Consider the following 19974-nt stretch of genomic DNA (forward strand, 5'->3'; position numbering starts at 1 on the left):
AGTTTAGTTTAATTCAGTGAAATGCCTTTGTCATTGCAGCAAACAAGCTTTGGTATTTGTGTTCAGTATAAGGCCAGATGTAACTAAGCTGGTAGGGTTCAGTAAAAAGCCAAAAACACATTTTCTTGAAAATAAATATTTTCAGTTGTGCAACAATAAGATGAGCACTTACAGCATTTTGATGTGGTCAGTCTTACATTCTCCACAGCACATTAGACTCCCTTGAGAAACTGCTGATCATCTGGATGTGATGATGAAGATGAATGGCCAGCATGGGACACTGTCAGTCACCGGTTAACAAAGACTTTGAATGTCTGAAAGTATTTCCTTCTCACATGAGAAATGTAGCTCAGTCTGAAGTGGTAGAACACTTGGCTGCAACTCACTTCATCATCCTGTGGCAGAATGTTGAGAACGGCTTGTAAGAGGAGTTCCGGATGAATCCAATCAAAAATATGAAAGAAATCACATAGGATTTGCATTAATTTGTATTACTTGTAACCAAAAAGTGTTTATGCAAAATCAAAACGTTTTTGGGGGTTCGTTTTTGTTCGTTTTTTCAGCACAATAGTTAAATTAATGCTAATCAATTAATGAAAGATAATGACAAAAATCAATATTTTTTATTTAAAACATGACATTATTGTGGCAGATCAGTAAAACTACTGCACCATTAAGCTGTTTACTATGCGTAACAGGTATTGCCCCAATCTGTTTTTCTCTTCAGCCGTCTCTGGTATTGAAGGAATCAAGGTGCTGGGCCAGACAGAGGACTCTATCCAGGTGGACTGGAAGAACCCTGCGATTGCCGTGGACTTCTTTAAATTGACCCATGCTAGCCCGGATGGTCGGGAAGGACAGGAGAATGTGGCAATGAGCCAAGAGGCCAGAACCAAGCACACTATTGTTGGTCAGTCTGCTGTTATGCATAGTGTATAAACATCAGTGGCTGTGCAGTGAGAAAAACATGAATGTGTTCTTTTCAGGCCTCAATCCAGGAACAGAATATCAGATAGGCGTCCAAGCGATCAAAGGTGAAATTGAAGGCAAGGCATCGTATGCCACAGGGGTCACAGGTAAGTAATATGCCTCGGTAGCAACACATAAAGTGGAAAATAAAATTTCCAGATGGCATTTTTGATTTACTTTCACGGTGAGGATGTTCCATTGACTTGTATAGTGTTTTTATACTAAGCTAATGATATTTTCTATCCTGTAAACCCAAGACAGAAACATTTTTTGCATTGTTGACTTTAGGGGATTATAGAAATTAATACTTTTATTTAGCAAGGATGCTTTAAATTGATCAAAAGTGATAATAAAGACATTTATAATGTTACAAAAGTTAAATGCTTTTCTTCTGAACTTTCTATTCATAAAAGAAAGTTTTAAACTTTATATATAAAAAAATCTTCTCAGGTGTTTTCAACAATAATAAAATGGTAACACTTTACAATAAGGTTCATTAGTTAACATTAGTTAACCACATTAGTTAACATGAACTAATAACGAACAGCACTTATACAGCATTTATTAATCTTTGTTAATGTTAGTTTCAACATTTACTAATACATTATTAAAATTTTGTTAACATTAGTTAATGCAGTGTGAACTAACATGAACAAACAATGAACAACTGTATTTCCATTAACTAATGTTAATAAAGATTAGTAAATACAGTAACAAATGTATTGCTCTTGGTAAGTTCATGTTAGTTAATACATTAACTAATGTTTAACTAATGAACCTTATTGTAAAGTGTTACCAATAAAATAAAAATAATAAAAAAATGTTTTTTCAAGCAACAAATCAGAATATTCGAATGATTTCTGAAGGATTGTGTGGCTGAAGTAATGATGCCAAAAATTCAGCTTTAAATCACAGATATTAGATTTTAAAATATATTCAAATAGAAAACAGTTATTTTAAATAGTATAAATATTTCAAATTTGTACGGTTTTTGCTGTACTTTGGATCAAAAGTACTCTTGTACTCTTGGTTAGCAAAAGAGACTTCTTTAATAAACATTAAAAAAATTACTGTTCAAAACATTAAAAAACTTACTGTTCAAAAAACGTTTGACTGGTAGTGTACAAATAGATCCTTCTTAGATTATTGCTCTGATGTTGCTGCTAGAGATAGAATCTTTACCACAACAATCTTTTAATGGACGGAGTCCTTTTATGCTTTCATGCTTTACTCTCAAAAAATATTTTCTTCTGAAAGGCTTCAGTGTCCAATGGTAGTTAAAATCTTTACAACCCAGTGCGTAAGACAGATATTTTCCTTGTCACCATAAATCAATTAAATTGCTTCCTTGACTGAAAAAACAACAAATCCGTTTTATTATTTTACCCAGGGATATTGAAATGTGGCAGCTCTAACATTATTCGCTTTGAAAAAATACACATGTCCAAAACCAACAAATATTCATAAAGATCCCCAGAGGCATCGGTTTCTGTATTATTAGAGGTATCTTAGTGGTTGGAGCTGCAGATATTTAAAGGTAGTGCTCCAGTATGCTGATAGTCTGCCAACAATGAGATCTTTATACTAACTAAACCTGTCAAATAATGTGGAAACAAATTAGTAGTGGTCAGTAAATCTCCCTTAGAAGTGCCCAACGATGCCTAATGAAAAGAAATCCTTTAAATATGTGATTTGTGTACGTATGTGCATTTTGGAAATGTTGCAGAATAATTTTGATGGACTGCATGCATAACCCCCCCCCCACACACACACACACACACATTAAAATGTCAATTAGCTACGACCCTTAAATCATTAAAAGGCATCTGTCATGTTTTAGCCTTAAGTTTCATAGCCTAATACTTGGACTAATATTTATGTCTATTTAACAGCTGTAATATTCCCTGTTTAATATTTATACATCAGTGCATTTTGTCCAATAATAGATCATCCCTTTAGAATTATGGTTTAAAACGGACAATTATGGTTGCAAAAGAAAACTTATCATACGTAACCACAGTTATGTTCTTAGAGTGGGTTTAATATATCAAACACAGGGCAGGGAACGGCTAGATTTTGTATTCAACATCTGCGTCTTTGAATTATTGCTGTAAGCATAAATATAGTGTACTTTGTCAGGTTATTTACCTATGGGAATTCAGCTCTTGGCCAAAGGTGCTTGAAGAGGCAAGTGAAGTCTCAGTAAAAAACAACCATCAGTATAGCAATAAACAAAATGTGAAAAATAGTCATATCAAATAGTGATCAAATGTGATAGTAACAGAAATACAGTGCCTTGCGAAAGTAAATTTCATGATTTATGTTTCAGCCATATGTTAAACTACTTTAAATGACTTTTTCCCCACATCAATCTACACTCCATACACGATAATGACAAAACACAAACAGATTTGTGACAACTTTGCAAATTTATTACAAATAAAACACTGAAATAAGTACGGTGCATAAGTATTCATACCCTTAACTTAGTACTCAGCTGAAGAACCTTTACACCCTCAAGCCTTTTTGGTATGATGCAACAAGTTTTGCTCATCAGCATTTGGCAATTATATGACATTCTTCTTCTCACCTCTTCACCTCTCAAGCTTTTTCAGCTTAGATGGGGGCAGACGCATATTTTCGGGTTTCTCCAGAAATGTTTGATTAGGTTCAAGCTTAGGCTCTCAAGCCACGCAAGGACATTCACAGATCTGTCTATAAGCCACTCTTGCTGTGTGCTTAGGGCCATTGTCCTGTTAGAAGGTGAACCTTCTGTCCAGTCTAAGGTGCTGAATGCTCTGGACTAGGTTTTCATTAAGGGTATCTATACATTTTACTGTGTTGAGGTTTCATTCTAGTCTGATGAGTCTCTCAGTCCCTGCCACTGAAAAACAGCCCCACAGAATGAGGCTGATACAGCGACACTTTACTTTTAGGATGGTACTCTCAATAAACAGTGGTGGGTTTTCTCCATACATGATGCTAGGAATTGAGGTTAATCAGACCAGAGAATTTTCTTGGTCGCGTGTCTAACCAGTCCCTTCTCCGTCAATTGCTCAATATGGCCAGGAGGCAAGCTCTAGGAAGAATCCTAGTTGTTCCAAACTTCTTCAATTATTAATAACGGCAGACTATATGCTTCTGTGAACCTTAAATGCAGCAGAATGTTTTCTGAAATCTTCCCTAGTTCTGTGCCTTGATGCAATCCTGTCTCTGAGCTCTACAGGCAGTTCTTTTGACCTCAGGGCTTGGTTTTTGCTCTGAAATGCATTTTCAGCTGTTAGACCTTTTATAGTAATGTGCCTTTCCAAATCATACTCATTCAAATGAATTTGCCACAGGTAACTTCACTTGAAGTGTATTAACATCTACAAGCAATAGGAATGCTCTTGAGCTAAATTTCAAGTGTCCCAGAAAAGGGAATGAATACTTATGCAATAGGTTCATTTCAGTTTTTTATTTCTAATAAATTTGCTAAGTTATTACAAACCTGTTTTGTGCTTTGACATTATGGTGTATCAAGTGTAGATTGAAGAGTTTTAATTAACAATATAATAGCGATAATGGGAAGACTAATTCACAAAAAGTAAGTAAACAACTCACACGCTTAGATATAACCACTTTATGTAATATGAAAATAAGACTTAAAATGGTATGAAAACTTTTTTTATTGAATACAAAACAGCAACAACAAAAAAAAACTTTTTTTGCCTCCTCATTTCACAACCACCGCTCACCACTGACCTGAATTATACTGCTTTTTTATTTGATCCTTGTCAGGTATAGCTAACATCCGACCTCATATTATCCCAACAGTGCTAATCTCTGCCAAGAAAAGAGATTTTTATTTTACACAGTCAGGGTGTTGCCAGAAAAGTGGCTGGACACTTTAGCTCTGTATTGGATCTTCTAAGTATTGGCTGAAAATGATAGTATATTTGCCTTACGGAGCTTTTAGAGGAAATAGTCTGGGTGTTATTTCACATTTTATATTAGAGCCATCTGATTTCTGTAGTTGCACACACGTCATGTAAGCAACAGCGAGATTCTCAATTTCAAAAAGTGCATGGGTTAGTGAGAATTTAATACTTGATTCTGCCTTTAAATTTGAGGTAGTACTACATCCTTTGAGTCTGTTCCTGACAGCTACAGCAGCCATTAGAGGGGCCTCCAGTAGACAGTATTTTCCCTCCGCTCAGCAACTTATGAATTACAGCACCAGTTACTCCTACACTTAGTCTCACCAAACCATAGGAACAGGAAATGGTTTTTCAATGCTTCCTCATGGACATGGCATATTTTGCACGTGTGCATCACAGAGGAACCAGAGCGTATATTGTTCTTCTTGTTATCCAGTGCAATGTAGGGTGACTATATTCCTTATGTTTTACGACTGAATAACTGAAGCATTCACACTGACCTGAAGATGAAGAGTAAAATTTATAGATGTGATCGAGGGCCCCCCAACCTGGTTTCTTTTAGCATCAATGACTTGAACAGCACCATTGAGTTTTTAAAGTTCTTGGGAACCATAAAAACACAACTTTAAATTAAATGAAAAGACTAGCTCTATAAAAAGAACAAAATGGCTCAATAGGGGACGTTTCTCCTACAACTGAAGACATTCAGTTTGCCGCAGACTCTGATACTTTTGTTCTTCCCTGAAATCAATGTGTCCCTCATCAACTCCTCCATAACAATCAGGTGTAGTTCTTCTACCACAAGGGAGTTTAATGCACCATTTGTTCAGTGGAAAGAATCTTTGGATTGGACTGCTTCAAAGAACTTAATGTCCTGATAGTGGGTAAGCAAGACTTCACATCTTGATCAGCACTACTTTAAAGCTTTACTTAAAAAAAACAGATAAGGTGTTTGTTTTTCTCTTAAGAAAGGAATATATTAACTTCAGAGAATTTTCTCTACTTAAAGGCCATTTTGAATACCAAAAACAATTTGCTTAGTTTACCTACAGTATATACTATTTATCTGTTAATTGAAATTTTATTTATTCTGATAACTGAATAAATCCACTTGCAAAGTAGTTCTGAAAATCCTGAAAATATTTTAATCACAGTCTGCATTTTTGTGCAAATAAAGAGTATATTTATCAAATATTTTATTTAAACATGTTGATTTAAATGGTTTAAATATTAAATAATATTTAAGTAGTTTAATAGTAACATTATTTATATAGCAAAAAATTGCAATTTTCAGTTTATATCATGCAATTCTGAGAAAAATGTCAGAATTGTGACTTTAAATCTTGCAATTCTGTCTTTGTAACTCGCAATTGCGAATTTATATTACTCGGTTCTGAGAAAAAGTCAGAATTGTGACTATATCTCGCAATTCTGTCTTTATAATTTGCAATTGTGAATTTATATCACGCAATTCTAACTTTAACTTGAAGTTGTTAGTTTATGTGATGCAATTCTGAAAAAAAAAGTCAAAATTGTGACTTTATTTCGCAATTCTCTTTATAACTCGCAACTGCGTATTTATCTCAGGCAATTCTGAGAAAAAAAGTCAGAATTGTGACTATATCTTGCAGTTGTGTCTTTAATTCGCAATTGCAAATTTATATCACGCAATTCTTAGAAAAGAAGTCAGAATTGTGACTTAATATTTCACAATTCTGTCTTTATATCTCGCAATTGTGTCTTTAATTCGCAATTGCAAATTTATTTCACGCAATTCTGAGAAAAAAGTCCGAATTGTGACTTTATATCTCGCAATTGTGTCTTTATAACTTGCAATTGCAGTTTTGTTTCACGCAATTCTGAGAAAAAAATCAGAATTGTGACTATATCACACAATTCTAACTTTAACTCACAATTGCGAATTTATATCATGCAATTCTGAGAGAAAAGGTCAGAAATGCTATCATGCAATGCTAAATGTAATTTTAAGTTGTGAGTTTATGGGATGCAATTCAGAGAAAAAAGTCAGAATTGTGCTCGCAATTGTGAGTTTATGTCTCAAGGTTCTGGGAAAAAAAGTCAGAATTGCGACAAACTTCCAATTGCGAGAAAACAAGTCAGAATTGCGAGATACAAACCCTTAGATTTGTGAGTTTACACAGTTGTGAGTTTATATCATGCAATTTCCTAGCAAGAAGTCAGAATTGTGATTTTATAACTCGCAAAAAAAATATATTCTCTGAAGTTTTTATATGCAATTATACGTAAATAGTATTTATTTAGTAAGTATCTAAATATCTAAAATATTATGGATTTGATTTATTACAACTATAAAACTAACTATAGAACTATTAACTTTAAAAACATAAAAAAATGCAATTTTGTGGAAGAATATTAAAGTTTAATATTAAAATATTACATAAAATGTTAAATTGTTTAAATATTATGCATGGGACAAAAGAATAAAAAGTAAATCTACAAAAAGAATTTAACAAAATTATTAAATAAAAATTTTAAAATATGAATAAATGAAAATATTGATTTAGATTTTATGTGTGCAAAACAGATTTTTCTTTGTATTTGAACGTCTTAAATTAGCTTCTTTTTTGAATGAAGATGGCACTGAATTATTCATCATTTTGCATTGCAGTTTTTCTTCATGGCGAATCTACAAAGCACATTTTATGAAGCAGATAATGCCATAATTCTGCCCTGATTTTCATCATGGACAAACCGTTTTCCATGATACAAAAGAGCTTCCAGCTTTTATCTCCCCTGCTGTCCTTTGGCTTGCAAGCTTGAAATGTGTCCAGAGAAATTTGGGAGAAATATTTTCTAATCTGACCATCTTTCAATGCTCAGAGACAGGAATAGAGACGCATTTGGCAGTTTCTCTCAATCTCTTTGTCCCGTGCTGTTTGATAAAGCACATATAATTTGTACAAGCAATAACACAGAAAAGAGCTGCTTGGCACATTATCGTGCCATTATGATGTGGTTGTTTGTGTGCTGAGATATTGACTAGGTAATTGCAGAATCATGAAGTTTTCAGTGTCTCATAAATGCATTTAGGGTTGGTGTTGTCTGCTTTCCAGTGTGAGCTGTTGCTTTATATTCTGGTCCATATTTCAAACTCAGATAAGTCAAAAATGATAAGCCCACATTGGCAATCAGAGAGCATAAAATGAGAGCTGTGGATTCTAGCAATCTTGGAAGGCATCGGGGATCAGTTTCCATGATGCGGATAGCATGGTGACATTCGGCTAACCTTGCCGCAGTCACACAACGGTAGCCTAAATGATGATTGCTTTTCCTTGTCTCTTGACTTCCTCTATTGCGTTGTATGGGCACTTTCTTAGTTCCAGTGGAACTGCTCACAAATGCATATTGCACTGCCTATATGACCCCGCACACATCCTCAGATCTTCAGGTCCTGATAATTGCAAATCCATAAGTCTGATGAAATATACAAACCTCAACAGCATCGTGGTCTTGGAATTGGTTTCACTTGCATACAAAATACAGAAAGTTCAATCCAGTATTTACTGAAGTTTTGTCAGGTAAACTAAACAATGTTTTAAGCATAAATATCACTAAATGTTGTTAGATGTATGCTAAAACAGGAAAGGTCTTTTTAAAATCTTTTTATGCAATTTTGTGTAAATAAAAAGTTAATTTATTATTTTTATCAGTATTTATATATCAAATATTTGTATTTATTTTAACAACATTTATTTAGATTTAGTTTAAATATTAAATTATATTAAAGCAAATATTTATATAACAAAAAATATATACATTTTCTAAAATCTCTGAAGTGTTTGTATTATATGCAAATGTGAGTGAATTATGGAAGCCTGTTTCCGCCACTGAATTAAACATAAAAAAAGTTAATTACGACTTTTTATCTCATGATTGACTTTTCTCATAAATTACTTTCTTCTCAAAATTGTGTGATATAAACTCACAATTGCGAGTTAAGTCAAAATTGTGAGGTATAAACTCACAATTCTGAGAACATATCAATCTTTTTTCCATCTCAAAATTGGATTTTATAGCTTGTAATTGCAAGTTTATATCTAAAAAACAAACAAACTCAGAACTGATAGAAATAATGCCAGAATCGCAGGAAATAAACTGCGAAAAAGGTCAGAATTGCGAGATACAAACACATTTGCAATTCTGACTTTATTTCTCGCAATTGTGAGTTTAAATCACGCAATTCTGAAGAAAAAAGTCAGAATTGCGAGAAAAAAGTCTGAATTGTAGGATATAAATTTGCAATTGCGAGTTTATATCAAACAATTCCGAAAAAAAAAGTCAGAATTGCGAAACAAAAAATCTGAATTGCGAGAAAAAAAGCCAGAATTATGGGATATAAACTTGCAATTGCGAGAAAAAAAGTCAGTTTTTGCAATTGTGAGTTTATATCACACAATTCTGTGGAAAAAAGTTAGAATGCTGAGAAAAAAATCAGAACTGTAAGAAAAAAATCTGAATTGCGAGGAAAAAAAGTCAGAATTGTGGGATATAAACTTACAATTGTGTCAAAATTGCGAGATTCTAAATCTTATTTGCGAGAAGTCATAATTGCGAGTTTTTTTTGCAATTCTTACTTTATTTCTCACAATTGTGAGTTTATATTACAGAATTCTACAAAAAAAAGTCAGAATTGCAAGACAAAAAATCGGAATTGCAAGAAAAAAGTCAGAATTGCAGGATATAAACTTGCAATTGCGAGAAAAAATATCAGAATTGTGAGATACAAACTTGCATTTGCGAGAAAAAAGTCTGAATTGCAGGATATAAACTTGCAATTGCGAGAAAAAAGTCAGAATTTGTGGGATATAAACTTGCAGCTGCGAAAAAAGTCAGAATTGTGACTTTATCTCGCAATTTTGACTTTATAACTTCCATTCGCAAGATTATACTTTACACAATTCTGAGAAAAAAAATTCTGTATTGTGAGATAAAAAGTCACAATAAAAAAAATTTTATTCAGTGGCGGAAACGGGCTAAATAATACATTTAATATATTTAAATATTCAATATAAATAAAAAAAATAAAAATAAAAATATATATATACATATATACAATTGTTTTATTTTTTATCTGATTGTCTTAAATAATCTTATCCAACAGACATTGATGCCCCAACAAATCTGGCAACCAGAGAGGTGACAGAGAACTCCGCAACCGTGACGTGGGATGGTGTTCGTGCTGAAATTGACGGCTACATGCTGACATACAGCTCTCCAGAGGGCACCAGCCGAGAAATTAAAGTGGGCGCAGACGCTACATCTTACCAGCTGACCTCTCTGAAACCAGGAGTCCTGTACACAGTTTTCCTCTGGGCCTATAAGGGCTCTCGTTCCAGTAGGAAGAGCATGACTGAGGCTGAGACGGGTAAGCTGTTCACCTTCTGGGTGAGGATGTGGGGCTTTACCCTCACTGTTTTTATTTCCTTGTCTCAAGCGTTCCCTTAAGGGATCTTGCCACTATGCTTTGATCTCTCGAGCTTCCCAGTGAATGGAAGAGTGCCATTCTCATATGTTCATTGTTTTCTTGTGCACCTAAGCAGTCATTTCCTTGCTTGATTTTATTTCTTTTGACAAAGATTTTGTCTCTCTGACAGAGCTTTTGCATGCATTCCTTGAAGAAAACGCATGGTATGCGTTTTGTGTTATCTGAGAATCAGACCATGGCCTTGGTGTTGCAAGCAAAAGCAACTTACCAGTTGTCAACAGAGCCATAATGTTCTAGTATTTTCCATTCTTCATAAAATGAACCATCATTAACAAATGTAGAAGTCACAGTATTTTTTTAAACCGCCAACCCTGTAATAAGAAGACGCCATAGCAATTCAAGTTTAAGAGGACGAGAGAGTTATTTCTCCAGTGGGTGCTGGTGTAGACGGTAAAGCAGATGGTCTAAGTGCATTACCAGCTGACAGTCAGAGTCAGGAAACACAACCCAAACAGAAGCACTTGGATATATAACAAATGTACCCATGCGTATCCTCTGTTGGGTTTCCATAACCATTTATCACTGTCCACATTACAGCATCTAAAGAGCATTGGAAGAAATCTGTGCACTATAGTGTAAGCCGCATTGTGTATTTCTGTTAACATTGTTATCTACCTAGAAATATTTGAGGCTTACTTGAATCAGGGTACCAGTAGTTAGCCTTTAAACAAATTAATATTTTGTAGGAAAACGGATCACGCTGCTTACAGTAGCTGGTGTCTTAACTTACAAATGACACTGTTTCATAATGTTTGCTAATGTTTGCTTAAGTTGCCTTAATTAGCTTCAGGGATGTTAATCTGTAATGTAGTAATACAGATTTTATGTTAATATTTTATATGAGGGCATTAGCATCTCTGTTGATTGCGCAATAATTCACCCATCATTAATTTTTGCTCCAATATCTGTGCAAATGTTAATCTGCAATGTTTTGTGTTTGTATTACTGCTTTAATGCAGTGGGTAACACATTTAGGTTTGAAAAATGTTGTGGAAACAAGGCTTAGAAATGTTTCTAAAATGACCAGTTTTCTTTATATACAGTAGTTTAACATATTTAACATTATTTAAAGGCTACAAAAACATTTCTTGTAACATTCTACTAACTTCATTTTTAGGGATTCATGGATCGATTTTGTGATTTGTGCAAATGCCTCATGATTCTCTCTTGAATCGATTCTGAGCTTGGGTCTTAACAGCAGATGGCACTGCATGCATTAGAAACAGCCGTACTCTGCTTGCATCCTGTTCCTTACACACCTAACCTAAAATAATGATTCATAAAGTTCGAAAAGGTTAAAGCGAATTACAAGAGTGTTCAAAATGGGCTTTATTTACATTAATCTTGTTTCATAAAAGCATAAAAGCCAAGGTTCAAGTACATTTGACCACTTACACGATTCAACCGAGTGCACAAAGGCTCGTCTTTGTGAGCATTTAAGTGTGCAGTTACTAGCCTAGAGCGCCATATGCTGTTAAAAACTAAGCTCAGAATCTATTCCAGAGAGAATTGTGATGTAAAAATTACAAAAAGCGGTCAACTAACTTTATTTTTGCCCAAAATAAAACATTATTTGAACATTTATTTTTAATATTCTAATAATGTCTAAGAATCGTGATGCATTTGGAAAAACAAATCGATTTATTGTCGCACCCCTATTTATTTTCACCCAAAATAAAACATTATTTAAACATTTATTTTTAATATTCTAAGAACGTTAAAATTATGAGTTTTCTTGTCGTAATTATAACATAATTTAAAGGTTACAAAAACATTTCTCACAATGTCCTACTAACTTTATTTTCACCCAAAATAAAACATTATTTGAACATTTATTTTTAATCTTCTAAGAACGTAAAAATTGAATTTTCTTGTCATAATTAGAACATAATTTAAAGGTCACAAAAACATTTCTCACAATGTCTTACTAACTTTATTTTCACCCAAAATAAAACATTATTTGTACATTTATTTTTAATCTTCCAAAAACGTTAAAATGTCCAATTTTCTTGTTGTGATTATAACATAATTTAGAGGTTACAAAAATGTTTCGTACAACGATCTACTAACTTTATTTTCACCTAAAATAAACATTATTTAAACATTTGTTTTTAATATTCTAAAAACATTAAATGTCCAATTTTCTTGTGATTTCAACATAATTTAAAGGTAACCAAAATGTTTCTTACAACGTTCCACTAACTTTATTTTTACCCAAAATAAAATGTTATTTGAATGTTAATTTTTAATATTCCAAAAATGGTAAAATGTCCAGCTTTCTTTTAGTGATTATAATGTAATTTAAAGGTTACAAAAACATTTCTTACAATGTTAGTCCTGCTAACATAATAATAAAATAAACTAGAGTATAAAAAAAATATTATTTGAACATTTACTCTTTTAGCATTAGCAAAACATTGTAAGCAATGTTTTGGTAATCTTTAAATTATGTTATAATCACAACAAAACAAATAATATTTTAATGTTCTTAGAATACATAAATGTTCAAATAATGTTTTATCTAGTTTGAAAATAAAGTATTTTTGTAACCTGTAAATTATGTAATAATCACAACAAGAAAATTGGACATTTTAATGTTCATAGAATACTAAAAATAAATAGTCCAATAATGTTTTATTGCGTTTGAAAATAAAGTTAGTAGAATGTTGTAAAAAACATTTTTGTAACCTTTAACGTATGATATGATCACAAGAAAACTTTACATTGTACTGTTCTTTGAATAGAATACTTTTAGAGTAGAATAGAATATTTTAGGTGAAAATAAAGTTAGCAGAATATTGTAAGAAACATATTGGTAACTTTATTTTCACCCAAAATAAAACATTTATTTTTAATATTCTGTGAATGTTATAATATCCAGTACAAATATCATCATAAGGACCTAAGAATGTTGGTTAATTAAAATATTTTCGTTCAAAGTTATGAGAATTTATATCAAACATTAATAATGTTAAGGCTGGATAACACTACACAATTTTTGCCCCAATTGTCCGCCGTTTTACTGTCTAGAGAAGTCGACGCTAGTTGCTGAAAGTCCGAAAAACTGCAGTGTACGATGGATTTTTTATTTTTTTTTTTGCTTCAGACTATGATTTTAGAACACATACTGTTTTCATTTGTAAAGTGACAAGGCGCACATTTCTGCATGAGTTTGTTGTGATCAGAACAACTTTAAAGTCTGGTAGTGTATGATCCTCAATCGTTTAGCATATGATGGCTCGTTTTTCCTCTGTGACTATTACAAAGTCAGTAAGTGTATGATTCCCAGTGTTTTAAGATCTGTTCATTTTTTCAAGTCGTGTAGTATGTTCCAGCCTTTATTAGAACATTCCATGAATATTGCTTTAAAAACATTTTGTCTAAACATTTATATAACTATGTTTGTGAAAGTTGTTAGAACATACTCTGTTAGCTAGGATTGTGATTACTTTAAAAGATGTGCTCATCCACAACTCTGGTACCATCTATTGATTTTGATCAGGGTGGCCTTTTGCAGACCCCTGTAGTCATCATGATGAATATCACTTGATTGCCATGTCATTGTTCAGGAACAAGATGAATTATTTGTATAGTTGAACAATGCGGATGGGAGGTTCCTGAAATGACAACAAAACAATAACAGCATTAAATGATAAAAACAGTATATATATATATATATATATATATATATGCATTGATTCAAAAGCTTCTACATTTCTTATAAAAAACAGCATTGATTGACCAGTTATTATACACAAAATCAGTGCTTTTTATCATCAGCTTTAATGCATTTTATATATTTATTTAAAAATTCCCATAAGCATTTATATAAGACATTGTTTTTAAGAATACTGTTACGCAGCATGTTGTGCTGTTTCCTCCCCTGTCTCTGTGGTGTAGTGATGAATTGCTACTTTGTAACAGAACCTGCTGGCTGCATTAATCAAGCTGAACGCTAATTTGAGAAAATTGCATTTTTCATAAGCACAGAACATTTTCGAATTTACATTAATTAAAGTCATTCATTTTCACTTAACTTTTTAAAGTAGCAAACAACATCAGATAAGATAAAAGACCATTGATCCTGGAGGGAAATTAAGTCAAACGGTGATGGGAAATAATAGGATTTACTATCTGCATCCTGGATTTAAAGCTAATTGCATCAGTATGAAAAGGATAAACTGTCTATCTTCATGGTTCAGTGATGCATTCTTCTTCGTACAACTCCTCTGCTGCATTTTCTATACCTGCATGGCTGAAATGCAGCAATGTCGTGCATTAACCTGTTCTACAAATGGCTTTCTAGATATAGATGCTCCTACTAACCTCATGACCAGGGAGGTGACAGAGGACTCGGCGTTGGTGACATGGAACAAGGTGCAGGCTGACATTGATGGCTACATGCTGAGCTACAGCTCTATAGATGGCACCAATCAGGAGGTTCGAGCAGGAGCTGACAGCACCTCCTACAGGTTCACTGGTCTGAAGCCTGGAGTTCTCTACACAGTCTATGTGTGGGCCATCAAGGGCCCTCGCGCTAGCAAAAAGAGCTCGACGGAAGCAGAAACAGGTTTTTGAATAGTCGGCTCATGCACACTAACACAGAGTTCTCTGTTTTAAAGTTTATCTGTTCATAAAAATAAGGCTTTACAGCATGAAGCCTTGGGTTTCTACAGATAAACTTGTCCAATTATGCATGGCTTTAATATAGAATTGTCAATTAAAAGTGAAGCGTGTCATTTTTTTAAATGTTAAAATTTTCACAACGTGCCATCAATCGGCCACACTGAATGTAAACAATGCCACTAAACTAAATTCACTAAACTCATTATTGCTGCTGAAAATGGAGAAAAGCATTACGCGATGATTTGATTCATGTGAGCAACACAAAAACACATCTTGTGATTAATCTAGAGCGATAACGCAATAAGAATATACGCTTCGCGTTTGGTGTGCCCAAAGCATAAGGGGCCAAATATGTTCCCGTATAACATTTTTTTTTTTAAATAAAATATATTTAAATCATCTGATATAGTTAATATCACACAAAGAGTACAGTTTTTTTCTCCAAACATCAGTATAATTAAAAATGTGATACTGATTTTATAAAACAGTCTAATAAACTAAAAGTAAACTATATTGCCATTCTTCTATTAAACAGGTTTGACTACTTTAGTCATGACTACAAATCTTGATCTTTAAACACACAATAGGGTATTGTGCACTTCTAGTTTTATAGCAACAGTTTGGAGTTGGACAGGACACTTTTCTATTCTAACATGACAATGCATCTCTGTATAAAGCAATGTAAAAAAAAAACAAAAAAAAAAAAACTGTCAATTCAGTCAGTGTGGAAGAACTTGACTGATCTGGTAAAACCAAGTCTTAGTCCCAGCTGAACACCTCTGGTGTGACTTTAAATGCAGACCTTGAGCCAAAAACTCATCACCAAACACCAATGACTTGTACATTGACTATATGGACAAAAGTATCGGGACACCCCCTTCTTTAGAACAGAAAAAGGCACTTCCAAAACTGTGGCAACAAAGATAGAAACATAAGTCATGCATTTAAAAATTGCATTTCCATCACTGTTGTTGTTTTGGAAGTGTCTAAAATGGCAGTTCCCATACAAGTAATTGGTAACTGCTGAGTTTTTGACTCAAGGTCTGCATTTACAGGTACACCAGAGGTGTTCAGCTGGGATTAGGACTTGGCTGTATGCAGACCAGTCAAGTTCTTCCACATTGACTGAATCAATCCTTTATTTTTGAACCTTGCTTTATACACAGATGTCATATTAGAGTAGAAAAGGGTCCTGTCCAAACTGTTGCTACAAAATTAAAATCATACAATACCCTAGAATATTATTATATGCTTAACATTAGGATTTGTACTCATGGAAATTACTAAAGTAGTCAAACCTGTTCATTAGAAGGGAATGTCCCAATACTTTTGGCAATATACTGTATATTACTAAAGTAAACAAAAGTGTAAAATAACGCTGAGCTACATTTTAGACACAAGTTGCTGTTTTTGCTCTATTTCGTCAACGAAAATATTTGTAAACAAAACCACAGTATAACTGTTTTGTTTCTCTGAGCAACTCACAACAGAGTTTCGTTACTGAATCAATCAGCCATTTGAATGAATCGGTTGAATAAATGGTTCAATGACTCACTCATGCAGTGATATGCCACTACCTATTGGCAATTTTAGGTTTCTATTTAAAGCATATTGTAACTGCAGGTTAAAGGGATAGTTTACCCAGAAATACTAATTCTGTCATTAATTACTCACCCTCATGTTGTTCCAAACCTGTAAGACCTTCGTACATCTTCAGAACACAAATTAAGATATTTTTGATGAAATTCGAGACCTTTCTGACTCTCCATAGACAGCAAGAGTCTTTCCATGGGCCAGGGTACCAAGAACATCAATAAATAGTCTATGAGACACCAGTGGTTCAACAAATATTTTATGAAGCTACAAGAATACGTTTATCGTAATTTGTGTTCCGAAGATGAACGAAAGTCTTGCAGGTTTGGAACGACATGAAGGTGAGTAATTAATGACTGAATTTTCATTTTTGGGGGAATTATCACTGCATTAAACAGTCTGTGTAAATGCATCTAAATTCCAGATTCTGTGCCATCGCTGCATTGCAAACTCATATTGTTGATAAAGATTTAATTTGATTGGTAACAGCCCTATAGTGTCTTACCCATTTGAATTTACTGATTACTTTTTCGAATTTGACACAAAAGACCATGCATACATTTAATGAAATTTTAAAAAAAATGGACTTATAAAGGTAAAAATGGCCATAAACGGTAAAAAATCTATTTAAGCTTGTTTCAAACGTTTATTTCTGTTACTCCTACAAATTAATCACCGCACAGAATATGAAGAATACCATACCATACTCTCCTTTGGGAGTCCGCTGTTCACGGCAGTCCTAATAACATGCTCAACAAATTATGGTCTAATTATTGTTATCTAAACGATACCTAAAATTCCAGAAAATATCAAATACCATCTTTTTGTTGTTATCGCACACCCCTGCTCTCTAACTTTTGGATATTTAAGTAGAATAAAATGGCAACAATAAAAATAAACAGATATCGCTGTATTTATACGGCTATCAACACTTTCTCTTTTCATATTTGTTTATGGGCTGTTTTAAATCTTACGACCACCATTTGGCCAACAATTAGAGTATTTGGAAAACCTGCTTGAAAACAATCATTATTTTTGCTATTTTGTTTAATTCCACTAACGGTAAAGAAATGATATGCTTCACTTTTAATTTAATGTGTTAATTGTTAATTAAGATATACTGTACATACTCCTACTAACCTCCTGACCAAAGAAGTGGGAGACAGACATCAATGGTTATGGCTGTGTTATTGGCTCTGGGCCTATGAAAAGAAACCAACAGCGCCTCCTACAGGTTCACTAGCTTAAGTCCTATGGCCATTGGCAGTTTAAAATATGCTTCTAGAGTGTAGCTTTCTTTTTACAGTAAGTACTTAACACAACAAAACCTTTTCATGTCTCATTTCTACCACTTCACTGGTCGGCACTTTATCTTGTGTTAAACCTCAACAGAAGTACTTCCTTGAAGAATTAACACTGTGTTACAAATGGCTTTCTAGATATAGATGCTCCTACTAACCTCTTAACCCGAGAGGTGACGGAGGACTCGGCGATGGTGACGTGGAACAAGGTGCAGGCTGACATTGATGGCTACATGCTAAGCTACAGCTCTGTAGATGGCACCAGTCAGGAGGTTCGAGTAGGAGCTGACAGCACCTCCTACAGGTTCATTGGTCTGAAGCCTGGAGTTCTCTACACAGTCTACGTCTGGGCTGTGAAAGGCTCTCGCTCAAGCAGAAAAGCCACAACTGAGGCTGAAACAGGTTATCTGATTCAAGCAGGCAGCATGGCTCTGCGCCCGTCCTTTCTTCTTCTGTCTAAAAACGTCCAATGAAGCATGACGAAGGTCTTTGCTAAGGTCTTGTCTCAGCAATAGAGATAAGTGAATTAATTCTGCACAGAAAGAAAAATAATCCATCAGTTTTCAAACCTAACTGGAATGCTAATGCTTAGAGTTATAAGGAGAGACATATCTCATCTCTTAAGAGCTCATTAAGAATGAGTTGTATTCTCATGATCTTTTCCAGATACACAGTTCAGCCACATATGATGTCAACCGCATTTAACTGAGTACTATTTGTTTATCCACAGAGATTGATGCACCAAAGAATCTCAAAGCCATTGATGTTCAGACTCAAACCTCCACTATAACATGGAAAGCTCCTCAGGCTAATATTGATGGCTACATTCTGACCTACAGGGCTGAGGATGGCAGCATGCAGGTTTGCTCTACACGCTAACAGCTTTTGAAACCTGTTCAATTCAATACTGTATCTGTTAACACTTTACAAGGTGTTATATGTTAAAATTAGATAATGCAATAGCTAACACAAACTAACAATAAGGTTAGTTCATTTCTTTATTTACTAATATGCTTTAACATTTCAAGTTGCATCAATACACAGTCAAACCAAAAATTATTCAGACACCAAATATAATTTTTGATATTTCTTTACTAGTGGGTGCAGTACACTATGGTTCATTTAAGTGAGGATAGCAAAATAAACTAAACTGTGACATATTATACCCCAAAAAAAACTTCATGCAGTGGACTACCAGTAAAATTTGGGACCAAAAATTTGATTTGACACTTTGACCTGACCATGTTTTGTTACAGCTATCTGACATTATCAAGATGAATTTGTTCTGACTGACACAGTTTAACTCTTGAGATATTGTTATATTTTATTACCATTTTCTAAACTATAGCGAATAAACTGATAATGTGAGAAATGCTGAATGTGTCTGAATACATTTTGGCTTGACTGTATTAGGGTAAAAAATATCAAATTCTCGAATCGATTCACATTTTTATGGAACGATATTGATTCTTAAATCCTAAGAATCGATTAGTCTAGTCTGTTATCAGATAATGAAGGGAACAGTAGTGCACCTCCCATCCAGTAAATCGCAATAAATTTTGTGCTTTGTTACTTTAGATCAGTGTTGCCAAGGCCGCGATTTTACTGTGGAATTGGGTTTCTTTCATACTGTTGCCACGGGTTGTTTTTCATTTCCTCTGGTTGAAGCGACCCCAATAACGTAATATTTATCCACTGGAATGCTAATTTTGCCAGAGGAACCCAACCACAAATCGTGTATTTTACCCCCTGGAATGCAATTTTTTTTATCAGGGGACCCCCTTCGAAATGCGATTGGCCTACTTTTGGGCAAGTTTTGAAAAGCAATTGACCGGGTTTTGTTGTGAAAACCTGGCAACTATGCTTTAGATATGCAAGAAAGTCTCAAATTTTTTTGGCGGTGTTTAATGTGGTGTGACAGATCATTGTAGCGCCTCAGTTTAAGAAAAATGCTTAAACCCTGCTTCAATAAGAGTTTCAGCACCAAAGAAACATCTGAAAGTATGTTAAATGAAAGAGCATAACTTACCGAAATCCG

At 33.9% G+C, this 19974-nt stretch overlaps 1 protein-coding gene across 2 annotated transcripts in view; it reads left to right on the forward strand.

The window, feature by feature from the left end:
* Window positions 1-19974, forward strand: part of tnn (tenascin N) — a 53325-nt gene that overhangs the window by 26768 nt on the left and 6583 nt on the right. Inside the window, exons 5-10 of one of the 2 annotated variants that reach the window (XM_073849520.1) lie at window positions 728-910; window positions 987-1076; window positions 10033-10296; window positions 14723-14986; window positions 18075-18338; window positions 18667-18797. In XM_073849520.1, the coding sequence (XP_073705621.1) occupies window positions 728-910; window positions 987-1076; window positions 10033-10296; window positions 14723-14986; window positions 18075-18338; window positions 18667-18797 (1196 nt within the window). The remainder of the gene's footprint in view (window positions 1-727; window positions 911-986; window positions 1077-10032; window positions 10297-14722; window positions 14987-18074; window positions 18339-18666; window positions 18798-19974) is intronic. The other variant, XM_073849521.1, reaches the window with a different exon arrangement.

This window comes from Garra rufa, chromosome 10 (genome assembly GCF_049309525.1).
Source record: "Garra rufa chromosome 10, GarRuf1.0, whole genome shotgun sequence".
Lineage (NCBI taxonomy): Eukaryota > Metazoa > Chordata > Actinopteri > Cypriniformes > Cyprinidae > Garra > Garra rufa.